Source organism: Melospiza melodia, chromosome 1 (genome assembly GCF_035770615.1).
Source record: "Melospiza melodia melodia isolate bMelMel2 chromosome 1, bMelMel2.pri, whole genome shotgun sequence".
Classification (NCBI taxonomy): domain Eukaryota; kingdom Metazoa; phylum Chordata; class Aves; order Passeriformes; family Passerellidae; genus Melospiza; species Melospiza melodia.
In genome coordinates this window covers 91560604-91582036 of record NC_086194.1, presented here as the reverse complement: position 1 = coordinate 91582036, position 21433 = coordinate 91560604, and the positions used below count along the sequence as shown (strand labels likewise).

The 21433-nt window shown below is 41.7% G+C and overlaps 1 protein-coding gene across 3 annotated transcripts; it reads right to left on the bottom strand.

Moving 5' to 3' along the window:
* Window positions 1–281: 281 nt before the first annotated feature.
* LOC134421300 (MARVEL domain-containing protein 3-like) lies at window positions 282–21203 on the bottom strand. 3 transcript variants are annotated; one of them, XM_063162049.1, is made up of 5 exons: window positions 21155–21203; window positions 19875–20030; window positions 16366–16510; window positions 7875–7995; window positions 282–2812 (listed from the first exon to the last, which is right to left on the bottom strand). In XM_063162049.1, the coding sequence occupies exons 2-5, from the start codon at window positions 19988–19990 to the stop codon at window positions 2112–2114; spliced, it is 1083 nt and encodes a 360-aa protein (XP_063018119.1). In that variant the 5' UTR covers window positions 19991–20030; window positions 21155–21203; the 3' UTR covers window positions 282–2111. The 3 variants fall into 3 exon arrangements, with proteins under 3 accessions (XP_063018119.1, XP_063018110.1, XP_063018128.1); XM_063162040.1 differs by lacking the exon at window positions 21155–21203 and adding an exon at window positions 20207–20417; XM_063162058.1 differs by lacking the exons at window positions 7875–7995; window positions 21155–21203 and adding an exon at window positions 20207–20414 and having other exon boundaries at window positions 16350–16510.
* Between the last annotated feature and the right edge of the window lie 230 nt (window positions 21204–21433).

Below are 21433 nucleotides of genomic sequence, written 5' to 3'. Positions count from 1 at the left end.
TGTGATTGGGACTGACCTGTATTCAGCACCTACTTTTTGACTCTCCATGTAAAACACATTAAAGCTGCTCCTGCTAACAGGAAAGGGACCCAAAATGTTTCGACTGTGAGGGACTCGGGTGTCCAAGGGAGGAACACCACAGAAACAGTCCACAGTGGAGCTCTGCACCATTTTCCAAAGACTGAAATACCTTGCAGCAAATGAGGCCTTTACAACAGACATGGGGAATAAAGAGACAAGCAAAAAAAAAAAAAAAAGAAAATAAAAAAAGAAATCGATGCTACGAAGAAGATTATTGCTTTTACACAGTGATGGCAGGCAAGCATCCCAAAATGAATGGGACAGAATAAGAAGCCCTGAGATTAAAATTCATATTGTGCATGTATTTAAGGACCAATTTAAATTCATGCATTCTTACCTGCAACATTTCCTAAGCTTTTGAATTTGTCACTTCAAGGTGCTGCTTTTGTGTTGTTTGTGTAAGTTAATAACAGTGTGTCATTGTGTAACCAAGCCTGCTTTCAAACTCCGCAAGATGTAGAGGTAGCACAGAACAGGAGTGCAGGCAGAGATGCCCAACAAGTGGTCAGCTGCAGCTTTAGCTGCATGCCAGACATCCCTGGAACAGACTTTGTAGCTGATTACAGCATACCAGAGAAGGTCTGGGCTTTGGCAAAGAGCTAGAAATCAAAGTCCTAATTTCCTGACTCCATGATGACTGTGAGTCATAGCCAGTTTGGAAAAACTCTATTCCTGTCTCTCCATAAGTACAATATTGCTTTGGAGCTTTTTGGTGTTCAAAGTGTTAAAGAGATGTTTCAGGAATTACATAAATGGTACTTATTGGAAAGGCTCATGTAATCACTTCTAATCAGAACCATAACACTTTCTTGTTTGGCCTCAAACATAATCCTTTGAGATCTCTGTGTGTGTGTATACATACGTGTATGTATGAAGTATGCAGTGAACAAGCTCTACTTTGGTTCAGAAAAGTCTCATCTGGGCAATGATTGTGAGCCAGACAAAACTGAAAAGAATGAAAACGGCCAGAGCTTTCCCTCCTCTCAAGCTGACAGATCTTATGCACTTGAAGAACAGCCTTTTCTTTCTCCCACTCCCTCCTCTTTGAGGACCAGTGATCTGTTTCATCTGCCTCAAACAAAGGACTCTTGAAAGATGTTCTCTTAAATTTATTTTCTCAGCCCTGGGGCATACAATTACTGCTGTTCACTCATGCTTTGCCTGTTTAGATATTGGAAGGATACATGTACTTTCTGTCATTGTTACAGCATTCCCAGGACAGGCAGCATGTTCCTGATTCAGGCTCTGCCCACTACTGGCTGTGGAGTCAGCAAGCCAAACCTCGTTTAGGTGCTTACAGAAACAAATGGTGTCTTTACTGAGCTGATACCTGACCAGCGTGATGCCTCTCAGGTTCTGGTCTGTGCTCAGTCAGATGGGAAAACCTAGTAGGAAACTGGATAAGGGCCCTGAATGCTGCCTTTGACATTGCAGCTAGTTCCCCCAGCGGCATTCCTCAGGGAGCACATGATCGGCCTGAGTAAACCCCCGTGACTCCAAAGATAAAACGCTTCACTAGCCCAGGCAAGAAAGGTTACAAGTGTAACTTCGGACAGGATTCAGAGAAGCACTCGGGTGCTCTTTGCTTTGTGAGCACTGTAGGATAAAGGAACAGGACACACAACAGACAGAGGATCTGTTGAAAGCTGCCCATCCTAGCTGTGTGTTCAATTCCCTATGTCAGGGGAGAGGGAAAGAAGTGGTTGTTAGCTCAAGTTTGGCAGCGACGCAGTTGTAACCTGTTAAAAGCCCACTGCTGTTTGGATTTGCTCTGTGCAGGATGAAAACATTACAATGAAAAACATTTTAAATGCAGGAGTCCAGCTTGAGAGACCGGTGCAGAAATCCTTGTTAAAACAGTCACTCAATGTCGATTTTATTACATCGTGTTGTAGCAGTATGGTTGCAATTGGTGATTCAATGCACACTTCAGCACCTTGCAGGAAAATATACTGTGGGCTGGCTGCCTGTTTGTGAGTGTCCATCCTTTGCTGAAGCCTCAGCTCTCTGGCACAGTCCCAGAGCTGATTTCACACTAACGTGGCGAGAGCCTGGACGTTGTGGGAGCTTTCAGAGTTCCTGTGTGCGGTGTGTTGGTTTCTGACGCTTCTGTCTCTAAGGCTGCCCTTGGGGCTGTGCTGAGCCTTGGCCACGTGGCTCCGGAAGGCCCGGACGGTGCGGATAGCGAGGATGCAGAGCACAAAGCTGGCAAAGTACAGGCAGGAAGCCACGACCCCGAAGAGGCCGACGGCCGCGTCGCCGCCCTGCACGTCGCAGTTCATGGAGGTGTAGCCACGGCGCGCGTAGAGCCGCTCGCGCCTCCTGCACACCTCGGTGGCGTTCACCTGCCTGACAAAGTGCAGGTACAGCCCCACGGCCGCCACGTACGCCAGGCCAGCCAGCAGGCTGAAGGCACATTCACCTAGCAGCAGCCCCGTCCGGAGCTGATGGATGGGTTTTGCCCCCACGACGAGGAAGACGAGGGTGAGCGTGGCCGCTGTCAAGCTGAAGGCCACTCCGCCGTACACGCAAGGGGCTCTCATCTGGGTGAACTGCGTGTCCAGCTCCCTCACCTCCCGCAGCTCCGTGCCCTCAAAGGGGCTGTAGGCTGAATTCAGGTTAAAGGATCCAAAACCTCCGAGGGACGTGAAGCCTGCAACGGAGGCTTGGGAAGCGCCCACGCAAATCAGCACCAGGAGGTTAACCGTGATTTCCACGAACTTCAAAATGCCTGGGAGGAGCAGAACGATGGGAATAGGTGTCAAAACCACATCTTGTGCAAACCGTGGGTGACAGAAGTACACCAAAATCATAGACAGAGAGTACTAATACTGAGATATTCCTCTTGGCTACAGCTACAGAAAAGTACTTGGGGAAAAAAAAAAAAGAGAAGCCTGAACTCTCGCGGGTACATTTTGGAGGCTGGGCAAATTACTTTTTTTAATTTGTCAGTGTGCTTGATAGATGGATCTTCATGCAGTGAAAAGAAATCCATAAAAATTTTACAGTGCTTGTGTTACTGCCAAGGCAAGCGCACAGTGATTATATTTTGGCCTGTAACTACTTGGCATAAACACACTGAGCAAGAAATATCCAGTATGAACAAAATGCTGAGGCTGATGCTGACAAAAACCTAGAAGCTTCTAACAGCTTGAAAAATCGTGCATGTTACTTCAGTCCTTCAAAACACATTTACTACTTGAACTTACACCTTTTTTTTTTTTTCTGTGAAGGTATTTGTTAATTTCAACTTACTATCTAACCAGATGCAACTTGCACTCTATCTCCTTAAGAGACAAAAATCACTCGTAACTCTGAAGGCGTTTCTGATTGCACAAAAAAAAAAAAAAGGCAAAAAAGAAGAGTAAGGGTAAGGAAGCAAAACTCACCTTGTATGCAGAAATAAATTAAGTGAATTTGATACTAGGTCATATGCACTCTTTCACACCCTGACCTTCAGAAGAAAGCCTTACAACTTCTGAGTTGGCTTTTCACTTTTTCTTATGTTAGGCTACTAGTAATAGTAACCAAGTATCTTTAAGGGAAAAAATACAAACAAAACTCAGAACTGAAAAGGGGAGAAATTACTTATTTTTGTGGTAGCAGCCTCTCAGGAAGCTGCCTCATGTTTGATAAATCTGATTATTCTGTGACAGCTCACTAGGGGTCAGACTAAGATTAGCAAACATGACGGATGTTGAAGCGTAGCACAGCTAGAGTTGCCTACAGGGGAAATGAAAACCCTTAGCGTGTCAGGCGTGTTGCTCCAAAGTTCTGAAGTTAATTACAGAATTGTAAATCTTATTATTCCATTGCTGTCTGACAGCCAAGTATGTAAGACGCTTGACGCAGTGGTCCTATATTTGTCTTTAAAGCAGAGCAGGATCTGTGGTTTGCACACAGACTTTCATTTTATGCTACTAGTGCTGATCCACATGGCATTTCCCTCTTGAGCAATGGCTCAGTTGTTGTCAAGGCCGTGTGGGCTTGAAAAGGAAGGGCTGAAGCAGGAACACAAGGGAAATAAACAAATTCCTCTCTTGTGTTGCCAGATGCTTCTAACCAAAGCAAGGCAGTGACAGCCAAAATGAAGGATTATCAGATATTCCCATTCTGCCCCTTCTTACTCCCCCCACAGAAGGCTAAGGTAATGAGTCCTTTCCTGCTGCCACTTGCTCTGCACAGGAAGGTAGCGTTAGTTAGAGCAGACAAAAATTTTCCCCTTGTTCAAGAGGAACCAAGTGAGCAGTTCTGTGTATGTGTTCTGTGTTCTTCAGAGGTGATGCTGATTTCTGCATGGCAGCGTGCCTTTTCTTTGACCCTTCTGCACAACCACTTCTGTGAAGCAGGGCAATATCTGTGCTGGTTACCAAATCTCTTCAGGAGGCTTCAAGCATTTTAAAGGACATGTTTGTGGAGCTAAATGCAGAGAGAAATTTAACTTTTGGCCCTGAAGTTAGGATTTGGAACTTGTACCAAATTCAAATAATTCAGCCAAAAGACGCATCATTTTTAATAGGTAAAGAGTCATCACTTTACTAGGACTGTTCATAGTATTTTGAAAGAGTAGTAGCTGTGCAGAACATTAATTGGAACTCAATCAGGTGGGGATTTTTTCTGCCTACTCAGTTGAGTTGTACATTATACCTTCCAAATACACGGAGTCAACTTATATCCTCAAGGCCCTTAGTGTGACAGTGTTGGATACAGGAGGGCACTTCCCTTTCTAAAGGCTGACTATTGATTTCATAGATGTTGCAGCAGGAAACAGTTCTTACAAGTCTACGTGGAGGAAAGACCATTTAATTAAGGGAAACATAAATTTTAAGTATGTTTGGCTACTTGGTATTTGGGAACTCATGATCAGTCAGCTGCTGACTTCAGAATTTCCTTTTCATCTGTGTGTACTGAGGCCCCCTGATCTGCCAAGCATCAACTTTTCCTCCACCTCACCTTGCTGAGCTTTGGAAAAGGCAATTTTCTGTTCTCAAAGTAGTCACCGCCTGCTGCTAACCTCCCCACATTTATAACTGACCCCAATCCTCAGTGATGCTGCTCTAAAACTTTCTGTGTGTTCACACACATTCTGTATGCCACCCCTTAACTTTGCTGAGCTGACTGATAACGGGATGACAAATGTGATCAGTGCAGGTCTACTGTATTTTTGACCACAGCAGTAGATGCTTTAAAGGCATTCCTGAAAAATTTCCTTAGACAGGGCTTTCAGGTTGGACAGGTTTTGTATGTACCCGCACAGTTGTGACACACGCCTGCTGTAGAATTGATTAGAGTGACTAAACAATGGAGAGAGGTTCAGCAGCAGCTGCTTCACCAATCACTTGTATCATCTGGATTAACTTGGATTTTTTTTAAAGAAAGTGCAAGAACAAAGCCTCCTGTATTAAAGACAATTTTAAAATGATAAGCAGTATGTAGAATGAATTACAGGTCTATGATGACAGCCAGCTGGGTTTATAAACGTAGTAGACAATTAGTGGAAATGCCTAAGACGTTGTATAATCACCAGGGCTTTGATGGAAATATTAAGCCTTACAGTATGTTCCAACCCTGTAACCCTAAAAGCCTCTTGCAGCCCTAATCTATGATAGTTACAAGCTCATACAAAATCCTACATTATAACAGGATAGGGTATAGAGAGTATACAGAGTATATATATATATATATATAGAGAGAGAGAGAGAGAGAGTATAGAGTATAACAGGATAGAGACCGATTTGAGAAGTAAGGAATAAAAGGACAGGTAAGTTTTGAATCTTAGCTCTGCCAAGGTATGGTCACACACATCCTAGCAGTGACCTGTGTCAAGCAGTGTGCTGCTGTTGGAAAGGATTGAGTTACTGGCCACGCTTCTGATTCTGCCCTGCCATTTCTGCTTTCACAGGCCAGTTAGCCATGTCGTCTTGGAGTTATATCTGCAGAAATCAAAAGGTCTTCCTTAGGGAAGTTGCTTATCTCTACAGTAATTCCCTAATCCCATGCAACACTGAATGCATTGCAAGATTTAAGTATAAAATAACCAAAGGGCTGAACAGCTCAGAATTCTATTGGTTTAGTTATTTTTTTCCTTTTTCAGGTTCAACATATTTGGATTTACCTAAAATGTTACTCATTAGTATTAAAATCAGCACATTTGTATTTGTATTAAAATCAGCACCATCAACACCTGGCTTTAGGAATGAGCACTCTCCTTACTGAATAAATTACAGGAGTCCTGTTAGGGCTCCTGGATTGCTATTTCCTTTCCAATGCCTCTTTCCTGCACTGTTTTTCAGCACTGAAGGTGAGGAGAAGGGCTGCAATCTAGAAGTGGGTGTTGCTAGAGATTTACAGAGAATTGTTTCATTAGTTCCATAAAATCTACAGTGGATAGTAACTACAATGTATCCTAGTTGTTAATTTTTATTGATTGCAGCTGTCTTTTGCTGTGTGTACACTTCCTGCTATAACCAATGATATGGCCTTCCAATTTATACTATTTATGTACTATTCACTTTTTCTTTCCCTTTATTCTCCTTGCTGGGATATTTCCATGGCATCAACTCATTGAAAAATGGTTTTATCTTCTGTCAAATGTGGGCCTGACCATCCAGCAAAGCTGACACGTGGGCTGGTTAAGGGTACAGACCCACAGGCAGCTGACTTTAACAGCTCCCACTCATGGCTGGGCAGTCACTACTTTTCTCCCTTACCTCCACATTAGGCCCTTCTAAGAGCTGTTCAAATAAATTAAAAATAGCAGGAAACTATTTAACTCTTTTCTTGGTTTTGTTCTGCAGCTTTAGCCTCTTGAGGTGACTCACAGCATATCTGATGAGCAATCGTGTTGGCATGAGTTTAGCAAGGGCAGTAACAGCCAGGACCAGAGAAGGACCAGAGAAGGACCAGAAACTCCCCTTCTCAGGTGAGGTGAACTGTTAAATCCATGTGCTCTGCCTCATAAGACCACACTGTGGCTGAATGTGTGGTACCCAGCAACTCAGCTGTGCACTCAAGTCTCATGTCAGAAGCCCTAAAGAGGAATTTCCACCCAGGCACTGTAGCAGGGCAGCTCTGATGTTCAGGTGAGGGGGTCATGGTGTGTGTACACACGTGTACATAAAGTAGAATGGTCAATTCTTGCTTGTCCCTTTGTTTCTGCAGTTGCCATAAATGAATTTGCAGTACAGACAGCTCTGGCTCTTTCATCTGAACTCCCCTGATCCCATGAGGGCCATACTAATGGAAAAGGCCTTCAAAGTGTCTCCCTCCACTGTACCTGGGACAGAAGTCACCTTCTTCCTCCACTGAATGCACATGGACTCCTCCTCCTCTCTCTTTTTGTATCATTCCCTCCTCTTCAGTGAACATCACTGTGTACTTCCAGAATATTCTATGTCTACCACCCTCCATTTTGGCTTGCCTTCTCCCTCTGCTTCCTTTGCAGACCACATACCACTGGGACCAGCAGGACCCAGGGCAGCCCTGGGGGTGTGTGGCTGCCATCCTTGGACACCTGGATCCCAGTGGCAGGGCTGGTGACACACAGGTCAGAGGTACCCATGTCGCATCCCATTAGGGGTCGCTCCAGGAGAAGGGAAGAGAGGAGTTAGAAGCTACAACACACATGAAAAATCTTTCTCCAAGCCTTTTTCACTGTAAGCTGTATTTTGTTTCTTTCCCCCCACCCCCTGTTTGAGTAAAAGCTTTCTGCTTTTCAGAGGTAATCTTTATGTTTTTTCTTTTACCCCTCAAAAAGGAGAAGACAAGTATTTTGAACATATACAGCAACTTACAAAAGCAGCAGTCACTCCTGAAAAGGATCCCAAAGGGAGAAATCTCTTGCCAGTGCAGCTTTGGCATTCCCCAGAGACTGAAGGCACAGTTCAATGCAGCTTCGGTCACCCCTCTGCTAAACTGAGTCAGTAGAAGGAGGAAAAAGATAAGGAGAAAGGGAAAAAAATTCAAAGTAAAGCAGGGTTTGGTTCTGCTTTTGGAAGGGGACAAAATGTGACAGAAATGGGGAGAAATCAAAACAGAGGAGGAGAACTGAACAAGGAAAAAGAAATGAAGACAAAAGTTGCAAGAGATCAAAAATATAAAATCTGGATGCAAAGATGTTTTAATACCTTTCTTTTAATACCATTATTCCATTTATGTCGAAAGCAAGATCTTACTGACACCAGTAACAAGAATTCAACCAGCTTCACTAAAGCAGAATAAGGGCAATACACAGATTTTTCATAAACAAAGAAATGCCCCCCAAGCCCCCATACCACTATTATTTTTGCAGGTCTCTGTGTTCTTCAGCCAGTGGTGGGAATTAGCTCTCACTTAGTCATGCTAAAATCAAAGGCAGAAAAAAAACAACCCAACCCTAAAACACAAGAATTAGGCAATGTAACACCAACAAAATCTTGGCTTTTCAGAGGACCCAAGGGATGCACATACTCAGAGCCAAATGCATTTAAATTGCATGGATGTGCCCAACACACTTATGCTCATTTGAGATATCCATCTTACTGGAAATCATTGAAAAAATAGTTTAAAACTGGGAAAATTAAATTATTTATGTGCTCTAGAAAAAAAACCTTTATAATAACCTTTTAATAATTTGTGTCTCTTTAGTCAAGATAATCACACTGTTAGGAAATCTCAAAGGATGACCAGCCTTGGTTTTAATGACTCAGAGAAGTCTTGCATTCACTGAGTGCTCAGATCCAAATGTATTATCCTGTTTTTTCTGTGTATCCTCTTCCCTTAAAGAACAACTATCCCACCTGCTCTATTCTTTCTGCTTAATAACTTCCCATCCTCTAAAAGTGCTGTCCAATTTTCACAGGAAAGGGTGGACTTAAATTGTAGAATTACTGCATCATCCTCTATCCCCATATTTTCCCACCACTGTAAGACAGTTTCAATACAACCCAGCCCTTGCCTGGGAAAAACAGCTATGGTTTACTTGTACCCAGTAGTTCTTTAAAGCATCACTTCTAGAATGTTCTTGATTTCTCTCCTGCTAATTGAGCATGAGTCATCTTTCCTAATTTTGGAGAGGGTGGGAAGCAAAAGATCTTGCATTAAACTGTAGTATTTGACACTACTGCTTAAATTTAACCACTGTAAAAGGATGCATTCTATTTGTAGCACTGGTAGGTCCCTGTATGGTCACCTCACAGTCTACATTTCAGGAAATGGCCTTTTTTCCCCTTTTTTTCTTAATGTACCAATAGTTCTTTCAAGTAGTAAACAAGTGTCTTGGTATTGAAACCAGCTTGCAGGAGTTTTTTTAAAAGGAGTTCAGAAAACAATGAAAGGTTCTTGTTCCGTAAGCCAACTTTCCATGGCCACTCCCTCTGTTTGAACTGAAACTGAGCCACCTTTAGAAAGTACAAAGATTGGGGTGTTATTGCTCTTTAAGTAATCATAGCCTGGCTGAAGGTGGGTCAGGTTGGAGGCACCTGTGAACCCGAGCTTCTCATTCACTTCACTAATTGTACGTTGTCACACTTGGTGAGCAACATTCCTGTCTGGGTGGATTTTTCCCCTTTAAGAGAGCTAGGATCACTTGCTCGAGAAATAGAGCTACATTCAATAGATAGTCTGTCTGCTGTATCAATTGGCTTTGTGAGCCACTTTTTAAAGAGAAGAGTTTCCCTTTGTTCCCATAATTTGGGTCAGATGTAGGGAAGACAAACCTGGTTCTCTCACAGGAAAGATGCTGTAACTCTTCTTCTGTAATGGCAGCGAGCAAACCTAACTAAGATTTGCCAGTATGGGAAGCATGGACTGGAGTCTAACACACACCTAACAGCTAACAGCAACTTTGCCAGCATCTTCCCCTGCCAACTCCAGTGAGTCTTCTCAGTTGCAGCTCTCCCTTCTCTAAAAACAACCGTGTACATGTTAGCACAATGCCAAAAGGTGGATGAAAATAATTTCATATGAAAACGTGGGCAGAGTGAAGTCCCGAGTGTTGGCAAGGCAACAGTTTGCTAAAGGTAGGATTTGGCATCTGCAAGTAGTGTAGCTCTCCTGAGTGTTTTTATAGAGCCAACTGCTCAAGGCTGTTTGTATTTCACAGTGAAGAGGACTGAGCTCCAAATGAAATACTTTAACATCAGAACAGGAAGGAAGGTTACCTGCAGCTCTGCTGCTGTATCTTGTTACTCTGCTGCTTTAAGTAAGCATTTTGAATAACTGGGATTATTTTAATCTGCACAGCTCCATCCAATTCCCACTATTAATATCATCTGTCTGCACAATTACAAGATTAAAAAACTTGATGGCAACTTCAGCCTGTTAGTCACACTGTATTTAAAATATACTTTGTAAAAGATAGAAGGGGAAGCTGTCTAATTACAATGAGACTACAGGGGACCTTAGTGCTCCCTTCTTAGGCAGAAATACATGGAAATTAACTGCCACAGGAACAGTGTTCAGCAGCTTTGGGCACAATTTAAAGGAACTAAGCACAGCACACTGCGGGGGCAAAATGTGAAGATGGTGACTACAAAACACAACAGTTTCTAATCCTGTTTGGTGCTCCCACAGGAATACAGGTGTCCTGCATTGCCAAAAGATGCAACGTGCTGCTGAATGTACTTGGCAAATGCTTGTTTTCACACACAGAGTTACCTGCACTATGCACATTTAATGACCCTTCAGTGTTTTTGGATGTGCATCCCTGAGGGTACAGGAGATTTCTTTACTTCAGTCCAATGCCTCTTGCAGACCACTATTCTCCCCCAACATCTCCAGGGCACTGAAAGCGATACGAGTCCTCCACAAAATGTTTTCCCCCTCCTGCTCCCACGTCTGACTCCAGGAGGAACAGTATCACAACATAGCACAAGAAACAACAGCAGCATTATGGCTGAGAACAATGGCATAACTCAAAGCGAGTTTTTATTTGTGTGAACCTTGTGTCTTGGCTAACTTTTCATCTCAGTATTTTTTTCTACTCTATGAGTATTTCCCAGCATGCATAGCTCTAGGGGAAAAAAACTGACTGTTTTGTAAAAACAAAAGCTTATAGATGTTTACATTTGAATTAACGCCGGCTTGTTAGTGCATGAATGTATCCTGGAGAAAGTCATTGTTACTCCCTAATTCTATTTCCTCCTCCAAAGAAATTCAGTTTGATATTTCCTCCTGGCTATGCTTGAAATTGGAGACTTTTCATGTTGTTACAAACCATAATGCTGTCTTTTTCTGAGAGGAAATTGGTCTGAAGGTTTTAACAATTGTGGATGTTAGAATGTAGGCTAAAGGCATGATTGTTTGGAAGTGCCTACAATATGCTTAAGAAATCTAACACTATTCAAGGAGCAAAGCTGTATTCATAGCAGCAAAGAACAGGGATTCAATTATACTTGCTCCCTCACAAACTGTTTCGTAACCTTTTCAGTGTTGTCTCCCTTAAAGGCCAAATGGGTGAAAAAAAAAGAAAAAAAGTTATTTGCTCAGGAATCATGACCAGCACAGTACAATTCTATAGAAAGCAAAAGCACAAGTAATTTTCTGAGTCACATACTGACCAAAGATGGCAGAAACTTAATTTTACGTTCGCTGTTTAAGAAAAACTACAGGAGGCATTATCCAAGAATTGCATTGCTCCACTTCTTTCACACCAATATAATAAATATAATAAAAAGAAAATTAAAAGTTTTGAAGGTCAAGTGACCAAATATCTGAGGCCAATTTATTATCAGCAATTCACTCCTGGGTTCAACTCAGCTTTTCCTTTCCCTGAGGTGAAGGAAGGCAGCCAACCTTGAACACTTTTTTCATTCCATCTGCTAAACAAAAGCACTGAATCTGGTTATATTTTAAGTATATCTAGGGGAGTTATTTGAAAGGCAAAATGGTTACTAATTTAGGTTTTCTACACAGAAGAGAGAACTACATAAATTTTACTTGCACTGTGAAAAGCAAATTGAATGCTTCCTTCTGACAGAATTTCAGCCTTAAGCATCCCCAGGTCAAAAAACTCTTGTTGTTTTTAAGAGGTGCTGCTTTAAATGACATATGTAATATATTGTGTGTAAGCAGTAAGAAATGGCTATTGCAAGCAGCAGTTCTTTACTTAATGAAAGGTTTGTCTTTATCACAGTTTATTTCAAATTCCCAGAAATTATACAGTGCATCTAGGCAGTTTGATAAGTCTATAAGCTGTCCCCTCAATCTGCTTCACTACTGCAGGAACAGAAGGTGGCACACTTCTGTTTCCACAGCCTTTTGATCTGTAACCTGCAGGCCCACAAGTGTAGCTTTTCTATGTAAAATTACCCAACATCTAGAAACTAGACATAAAGACAGCATAGTGGGGAATAGTCAAGAGTTTTACAGGCAAGTCCCTTAAAAGAATCAGCAGATATATGAAGAAATGACACAAGCTTAAAGGACCCAAGCTCCTGTGAGATAAACAATCATTTCACTGGTTAGCAGTGGTTAAAGGATAATAAAAAGGAAGCAGCCAGTTTTCAGGCAACTAGAGTTAAGGGAGAAATCTCTGGCTTGTGCTGCCTATCACCAGTGTGCCCATGTTGGCAGTGCAGTGGGAGGGGATTTGCAGAGTTGCAAATCTTGTTGAAGACACAGGGACTACAGGACAGGCATTTTCTGGGGAGAGAGAAGTATTTCTTTTTGGCTCTACTTTGTTCCAAAGGACAGAGTGCCTGCTAGTAGTTACAGCTCACCTTTCATTTAGTTCTATCCAAAGAAAATACTGTTTGTGCACCCTGGGTCTGCTCTGCAATATGGCCCAAAGATCTGCAAGTGGAAGTTCCAAGCATGTTCAGCTCAAAACTACATACCGAAATACTGTGGTGGATGCACAGACTAATGAACTGAAAAGATTGAAAACTGAGATGGTGAAGTCTGCTTTAATAAAAATAATCATAAAAATTTCTTCATACTTGCCAACAGTAAAATTGGTAGGCTGCTAAGAGCTCAAGCTTTGAATGAGCAATTAATGAAATCAGTGTTTAATAAGCAACCTCCACCTCATGGTTGTACAGAAACACCCACAAACACCAATGCCCCTGTGACAGAGCACACAGATGGGTTCTAAGCAAAGCATTTCCATTTCAGGTAGCTTTCTTTGAAGACATCAGCTCAGTGTTCACTGACAGTCAAACACCACACAAAAGGTAGGAAGCATTAGAATAGGATTACAGAACCAGAGCCTTTAGGCAGATGTCTGATTATTTCTGGAATTTATAGGGAATTTTTACTGCATTTCTGGTCAGCCTATTTCAAAAAGGTGTGGTAGACCTGGAAAAGGTATAAGACTGGAAAACTGACCAAAGCTGGCTATTGTTCAATCTGTGAAGAAGCAATAGGGGCACAGGGAAAAAGGGGAGACTTCATTCTAAAACCATAAATCTCATAGAGAAGCTGAATATATGAGATTATCACTACATATTTAGAATACCATCAGAATCAGAAACACCTTCTTTTAAACATTCTAAGGAATGAAACAGTAGTACTTCAAGTGAAGCTCTGGAACTCCTTATCTTAAGGCAATGTGAAGGTCAAACATTTAAAAAAGAGATTCTGCAGAGAATTAAACCAATTTCATAGGCCTGTAAAGAGGTATTAAACACAACAGATGTGAGTTCAGTCTTCCAGTTCAGGAAATTCCACCAATCCAAAGTCTGGAGTCTGTTCCAGAAGACAGCTTACTCTCTACTGGTCCAAACTTTGATGGTCCTCCTAAGTTTGTACTTTAGTCCATTTTTTGGGGGGAAGAGTGATGAAGTGCCTTGTATGATGCAGCACTGCTATCCCTGTGATCCCACTTGAATGGCTTTGAATAGGTATCCCTCATATAATATTTTAACAGACTTTTTTCTCCTTCTGTTTTCAAGATGGAAGGATTAAAAAAGAGCAGATTGTTTTGAAGTTTCTTAGATGGTATCAAATGTTCCTACCAGCAAAAGGGGTCAGTATCAGTTTTTTCTTCCACTATATTTGGGTTTATTGTCCTAATGTGGTTGTGGGGGGAAAAAAAGGGGACAGGGAATAGGGAGGGACAGGGGTAATAACAAAGGCAGGAGAATGAGGTTCTAAAGCATCCTAAGGTCCTAAGCTGTTTAAAGGATCCCTAAAAAATCCAGCTGCTTATTTCTCAAATTCAGCTTTGAGATTTTGGGATATAGCTGGTAAAACCATGGATGAAGGGGGAACTATCTGGGTGAAGCAAATACTATTCATAACTCTGGTTGTATAGAATTCCTCTCTAGTTTGCCAAACTGCTTTAGCAGTTTGCTGAACTGCTCAAAATGCATAAAGAACATAACCTAGGTGTTTGTCTGCTAGGCAAAAGATAAAAGCCCCAAAGCTCAACTACTTAGTGGACAGTCAAAAACTGAGGTTCACATTTCAGTTGTTGCTTTGGGAAAGACTGTGTTTCATCACTTGATTTCCCAGCCTTGTTTGAGTCTAGTTTATTTTAAAATTATGGTGATTGGGAAGGGGAAATTTCACCAGAGTGCTGATAAATCACTGGCAAAAGAAGGAGATGGTTAATAAGTATTTACAGGAACATTTCATGCTCTAAAGTGTTGCATCTCCAAAGTACTGACTTCTTAGTAAACAATCCATGTTGTTCATTTACAGCATCTACCATAACTGCAGGGAATACAGAATTCTGCAAAACAATTCTAGTAAAGTCTGCTAAATCTTGGTACTTCCAGAAACTAAACAGGAGAGTAACATTCTCACAATCTTATTAACCTTCAATATATTTTATTTTTTGAAATAAGGTTGCTAATAAAAGAGTTTATTTTCTGCATGATCTCTTTTCCCTCCTCCACTGCAAGCTCAGACATGAAATTTTTGGAAAACACTGAGCAATACCTGGGGGAGGGGTGGGAGTAAAATCATCATTATCAACTGATTCATCCAAAAACTAGGACGTTTAAAAAATCTTAATTATGTTTAATGCACTGAAATAATGAAAAGCAAATGCAGGGGGAAAACCCCCCAGATATTGATATTAAGCTATCCATAAGTCCAAGCTATCAGTGAAACTGGAAACTAAAACTAACTTGCCACTCCATTTTTCTAAAGCTCTGATAAAATAGGACATAGAGTTTTATGCAGCTTTTCAGACAAGTTAAAATAATTCAGTTTGTTTAAAGAAGAAAGTGATGATACAATTTTATAATAGATAAAATATCAGTATGGCTCCATGTCATTAAACTTTTACTAATGTTTGCAGTTACATCTGAAAATGAAAACCAAACTGCATACTAATACACATAACATATTTTTAAGACAAAATAGTTCATCTCACTCCTAAAATTATTCACAGATCCACATACAGAGAAATACTAAATTGATTGTGCTACTTAAGTTTCCTACATGGAGTGAAGAAAAAATCTAACATATGTGCTTTAATTTACTTCCAACAGCTAATCTCTTCACTTTTCTCTCTACTGGAGAACACTGAAAGTCTATTTATAGACATCAGCCAAAGATTTTGCACCTAGCTGCAAATTCAACTCAGACTGCAGTGGAGCTTTCCTACAGACAAGGTGAGAATGATCAGTGCCCTGAAAGAGGGAAAACTTTCAAGGGTAATGAATATTTTAACAACTTCTTTTTTTTTAGTTTACAGGAATGAGTTTACTAAGGCTGATTTCCTCCCACATTAAGGGTCATTTCTGTCCTTGTTGCAGTTGCTTTCTTCCTAAGACAAACCCAAGTTATTTCTCCAAAACTGTTTAATTGGATTCATGTCCAGAAAAAAAATTTGTTTCCCGCAATGACGCTTTATAAAGATGTATGAGTGATAACTGGAGTAAATCCAGAATTGATAAAAACTGTGAGAAGAATGATTGGGAAACAAACTATCATCAAACCTTCAAGAGCCATCTCTAAACTGCTCACAGATGTAAATGTCTATTTTATTCCTAAATCCCAAAGGCTAACTCTTGTTGCACAGCCGGCTGATTACACACATGACCTGCCCTGCGGCTCTGGATGCACATCCCAGAGATGTATTTTCAAGTATCTAAATATCTGTATAAATATTGCCTTTAGGTGTCTAAAATGGCATAACCCTCAGTTATGCCATTCATTAACTCTCTCAGTCCTTGTGGCCTTTTTTTTTTTGGTAGCTTTTTTTCCCCCCATTTGTTTTCTTTTGTTATAATATTCCTCTAGCTCTACTTTGGTGTGCTTCTAAACACAGAAACCAAATCCAAGAGAAGTCCTTGGAAGGAGAGGGGTGGATGGCAGGCAATAAGAGTCTCACATACCTCTTGTTGTGCATACCTTTGAACACTTCATTGAGAAGCTCTCCTTGGGAGGATAAAACTCTGGTGGTGGGCCAAAATACTCGTGTGCTGCTCCTGAGGTTTTAGAGTAAGGGTCTGAGCAAACAGGAGAAGTCCTTGAGTGCTGGCCACCTCGGATGTCTCTACAATGGAGTAAACAACTCATGGTTATACTTTAGGTCATAGTCTCTCCTGAACATGAGAAATGAATGTTCTAATGTCCTCCTGAACATTAGAACATGAGAAATTATCAGATGCTCGTCTCAGTGGAAGCAACTAGTTTGCTTCACAGGCCTCTGACCTTTTTTTGCTTGCTTGTTTTGAAAGCAAATATCCCAAAAACTTGCATAAATCCATGTTCACAAGGATATTTGCATTCAATGGTCCTTATTTTGGAAAACGGTGTACTCACTGGGTAGGCTGGCTGAACTGGCAAAAGGTAGAAGGAGGAAATAACAGCTTTTTCACAAAAACCAAACAATTTAGCTAGTCCATAGCAGGCCAGATAATAGAAATGAGAGAGATTTTGGCATAAGACACGTGCAAAGTAGCACAACTGTTTAATGGGTGTTTGTACTTCCAACTAGCGTCTCTCACAAAGATGTCTTTTAAAAGAATAAAAGCTATTAAAATAAACAGATAAAGATTTTAAACTAGGGAAAAAATAGCCTATTCAAATTTTTGAGGTCCTTGAAGATAATTGAAGAAGAATCTAAAATCAACCCTCCTCCCCAAAAAGATCCATTTCTCCTGTCTCCAGTTAGTCTCTTCATTGATACAATGGTCCAGTTTTCTGCAATGACATAAGCTCCATATCTGAAGCCTGATGATTTTTAAAGTTGGTGAGATTTAGGTTATTTTATAGGAAAAGTGCAATTTTCCCCTTAAAGTGAGCTAACACTCAAGTTAAAAGAAACATTGGCTGCAAATTTTTGTGTGGTCTAACAGGAATTTTCTCCCTCATTTGAAGAAGAATTGGAGCTTGCCTTTTTCAAGGTACAGCTGGATGAGTTTGTTATTAAAGGGTATTTTAAGTCTCATTCAGTATTATTAGTTTTAAAAGTCTTCTTTGTATTCCTTTTTATCTTGAATTTCTTATCCACAGATCAGCATTTTCAACTGTAGTTTTGTTTTCTAGTATCACTGCACTTCACTAAGGTTTATCTTCATCCAATTCCAGACCCAATATTATCTCGTTCATCCACATTAAATCATGTTCTTTGTAGTTCTTACATTTTAATTAAGACATTCAATAACAAGACCAATGCTAACGTCTCCGTGTTTAGCTGCCAACGGCTCTATTTGGCTGAAACATTTCTGATTTTTCTGACCTCTGTCCTGTGTCTTGTGCAACTACCAAAGCATCCTGTGCAGCTGTGTCACATAAATTAAATAAGCTGTGTGATTTATAAGACTTCCAGTAACTTGAAAGCAATCCCTTTGGTACTTCTGATGCAGCTGCTTCTCTCTATTGTTTCCTGTTACTTGCCAGAAAACAAAACAAGACAAAAAATCAAACCAACCCCCCCTCCTGCCTCAATGTTCAGCAGCAAAGCACATTTAGGGGGAAAAAAATCTTTTTTTTTAGATGCCTTTTTTTCTCACTATGGCCTGTTCTGGCCACCTTTGCTGTTGTTTTTCTTGAGGATTTTACCATTCTAGGTAATTCTCCTCAGCACTGGGAGGAAGGTTGCTGTAGGAGTTTCAGACAGAAATGCATTTGGAAAGAGAAATACTCTGGCTAGAAAGTCTAGTTCATCAGGGATGAAAGTATTAGGCACCCAAAGTACAGCTTCCACTAAATTCTTCCCATGTATTTCATTACAGGGTCTGCTGGTCTTCTGATCGATCAGCCAAAGTTTTCACCAAAACCCATGAGAACTCCATGAGAACCAAGCAGAGGAAATGCTGTTGGGTTAAGCCAAACTCCTTCAAAACAACTGACAGAAAAGTTTTTCAATCAGTTTTAGTGGGGTCTGATGGCCCCCAGATGCTTGACTTGACTCTAAGAATTATCTTCACGGCTGTTACAGATTTGCAACTGCAGCTTCCCTTCCTCTAATCCCTGGTGGATACAGGGATATCTGTGAACCTTTACAGTCCATCCATCAATTTTCGACGTACAAGTCCAAACACATAAAACTAACAGCAAAACCAAGAAATCCAGAGAAGTGCTTTATTAAAAAGTGGTGGTTTAATTTATTGCTAGCCTCTCACACATTGCTTATATTATGCTACACATGAAAGGGAAAAAAAGCCCACATCAAACCTCCAGCCCTTTTGTTTTTTTCTTTTTCTCTCCATTGTGCTATTAATGTGTTACTGGCATTAGCTACTCTCATTTCTAATATGTTCAAGATAATTCAACTATATTGCTTGCCAATCTCTGCTTTTGCTAAGGACAGGCATTCAGCCTCGGAGGATGATTCTTAGGCTGGTCATTTTTCCCATTTCTCTCCAATTTTCATGATTTAAGAGAGACAGAAAAAAAAATTCATTAGCTACATTCATGATGCAATAGTTTTAGTACTATTCAAGTGTTTTATACTTATCCATAAGTATTACTTGTAGTCCACACAGTGCTCTCCTCCGCTCCTTTTATTGTCATCCTGTTTTCCTTACTAAAATGCATATTATCAGGGAGTACTTCAGTATTTCAGCTTTTCAATAATCTCCATTATATTTATCTCCTCTCCCTGTTTGCCCTTTTCTTAAATTCTCCTACAGTCGTGTCCCCAGACACTAAATGGCAGAGATGAACACTCTGCTGCCATGGCCAATTTGCCAGTGGTGTTTGGATCTACAGAGCTCTCTCCTACAGTGCAGCCACGCACTGGCATGACCTAAAAGGAAAACAGCCTAAGCTCACGTCTAGCGTGCTGCAGCCAGGCCAGGCTGGAAGGAGAAGTGCAATAGCCTAAGAGTTTACTTGGCACTGGAAACTCATTAGTTGATCTGCTCATTGTGCTGGTAGGGGCTGACCCACTCTCAAGTGCCAACAGCCTTAGACACTTCAACAAGCACTCATCTATTGACAGTGACTACTGAAAGTAATTTTATTTCAGATTAACAGGAACGTGTTCACAGCAACTTGAGAGTTCACTAAGTCCCTGTGCTGGTCTCAGTCATGTAACATTCTTATTTAAGCAGTGCATATTTGGCAAGCCACAGCTTGCTGTCACCTGCTGACCAGTGTCTTCAGGAACTGTACAAAGACTCATAGCCACATTTCACCTACTTGTCACCCAACCTGACTGAGATCATCCCAGGAAATTAACATCTCTGCCTGTGTTACACAGCCTTTCTGTCCTGTCTCCAGCTCAAAACAAAGAAAAAAGGTTAAATTTCTAAGTGTAAAATAGCTCCCTTCCAAGTGCAGTATGCTCACGCTTTCACAGCTGAGTAAAAGCTTTCTTTACCATTGTAAATTAAGCCTATTTAGAAGCAGAGAGAAGGCAGACATTATAGACCTGCTGTGATCTATTTCTCTGAGAAGAAAAGACGTACCTTGCATTGTGTGGGTATGGTTTTCTTGCTCTTCTGTCTTCCTTGTATCTGTCAGATCTATGGTTCTCATGGTGCCGGTGTTGCTTATCTTGGTATCGACTCCCAGCATGAGACATCTTGTTTCTCAGATGTATTCTTTCCTTCTAAAATAACTTCCTGAGCCAGAGAAATAAAACCAGTTCATTTTATTGCTCCACTTAAAAGTTATTCATTGACCAGCAGTCACTTCCATTAAATGCTGATTCAAAATTAGTACAGACTTCTTTGGGTGAAGGAAGTAAAACCCTTTAAACTACAAAGTAACTTCATTAAAGCAGGAGTTTTTTCTTTACCTTTTCGTTTTCATCAAGCAAGAGCAATGTTTTTGTACCTGACACTTACTGCACTTAGCTTATTTACTAGGCCTGCTCTTATTCTCCTGCCTTTGCTGCCAGGGCAAAGGATCGTGTCCTCCAAGAACTGAGTCTCGTCATCTGCAATGTTGTGTCTCAGGTAAAGCATTAAGCCCAGCAAGTGCCAGTGCACTGCACGAGTGTGCACACAGCTGCCCCTGGCACAGGGAAGTCTGGAAGAGCAGGCTGTGACCTTTGTCCTGGGAGTTTCTAAGAGGAGGGCACCCGTGGGTGTAAGCAGAGTCACTACCAAACCTTGCCTACGATTTACATAAACATTAGGTACAGGCAAAGCTGTGCTGGGCTGAAAGCAAGCTGGCAAGAAGCTTCACCCTGATAATTCTGTATTAAATACCACCAGTTTGTTATCTGCTGAAAGTGTCTTTATCTTTCCAAGTGCGACACGATTAAGCCCAAACCTGTAAAATAGGGAAACAGACTTCAAACACCTGAGCAATCTTTAGGCTCATTTGCCTTCATCACAGCCCTTCATCATCCCTGCAGAAGTGTCAGCAGTCGGTTTAATTTGCACTGATCAAGGCTTGATAGCCTTCCTTCATCTCCTTTGGGCGCTATAAAGTCAACAAATATAAGCATACAAAAATATGGAATAAATTTGGATAAACATACAAAAATAAATTAATACATTCATTTCTGTTTACATCTAAGAGGGAAAGAGACAGCGCCTTCCCCCGAGGGCAGGAGCCATTCCGCAGGGAAAGGTTCCAGGTGCCGCCGCAGCGACCCGAGACCCCCGTGGGGCCCCGGGGGTGGCCCTGGCGTGGGCGCTGCCCCAGGACACACCGGGACACACACGGGACACACCGGGCACCCCCCGCGGGCACCTTCGCTCCCCCGGGGCCAAGGCCCGCGACCCCCGGCCCTCACCTGAGGGAGCGCCGAGCTCCGTCCCGCCCTCAGCAGCTCCCGCCGCCGCCGGCACCGCCCTCTCGGCCCGGCCGCCTCCCGCCTGCCCTGCCGGGCCCGGCCCCGCCGCTCCTGCCTCGGCAGCCGGGAAAGGTGAGCAGAGTTGCGAAATCACAGGGTCGGTTTGGTTGGAAATGAGCTGGAGATCTCTGCGATCATCACGTCCAGTCTGCGATCCAACACCGCCTTGTCAAGCAGACCATGGCACTGAGTGCCGCGTCCAGGCTTTCCTTAAATACC

Coding starts and splice junctions, on each gene's coding strand:
- LOC134421300 (XM_063162049.1), bottom strand. CDS start 19,990: ATGTCTCATGCTGGGAGTCGATACCAAGATAAGCAACACCGGCACCAT. Junction 16,511..19,874: donor CCATACCCACACAATGCAAG/GTACGTCTTTTC, acceptor ACTCCATTGTAG/AGACATCCGAGGTGGCCAGC. Junction 2,813..7,874: donor CAGGAGTGACTGCTGCTTTT/GTAAGTTGCTGT, acceptor TGCTCCTCCCAG/GCATTTTGAAGTTCGTGGAA.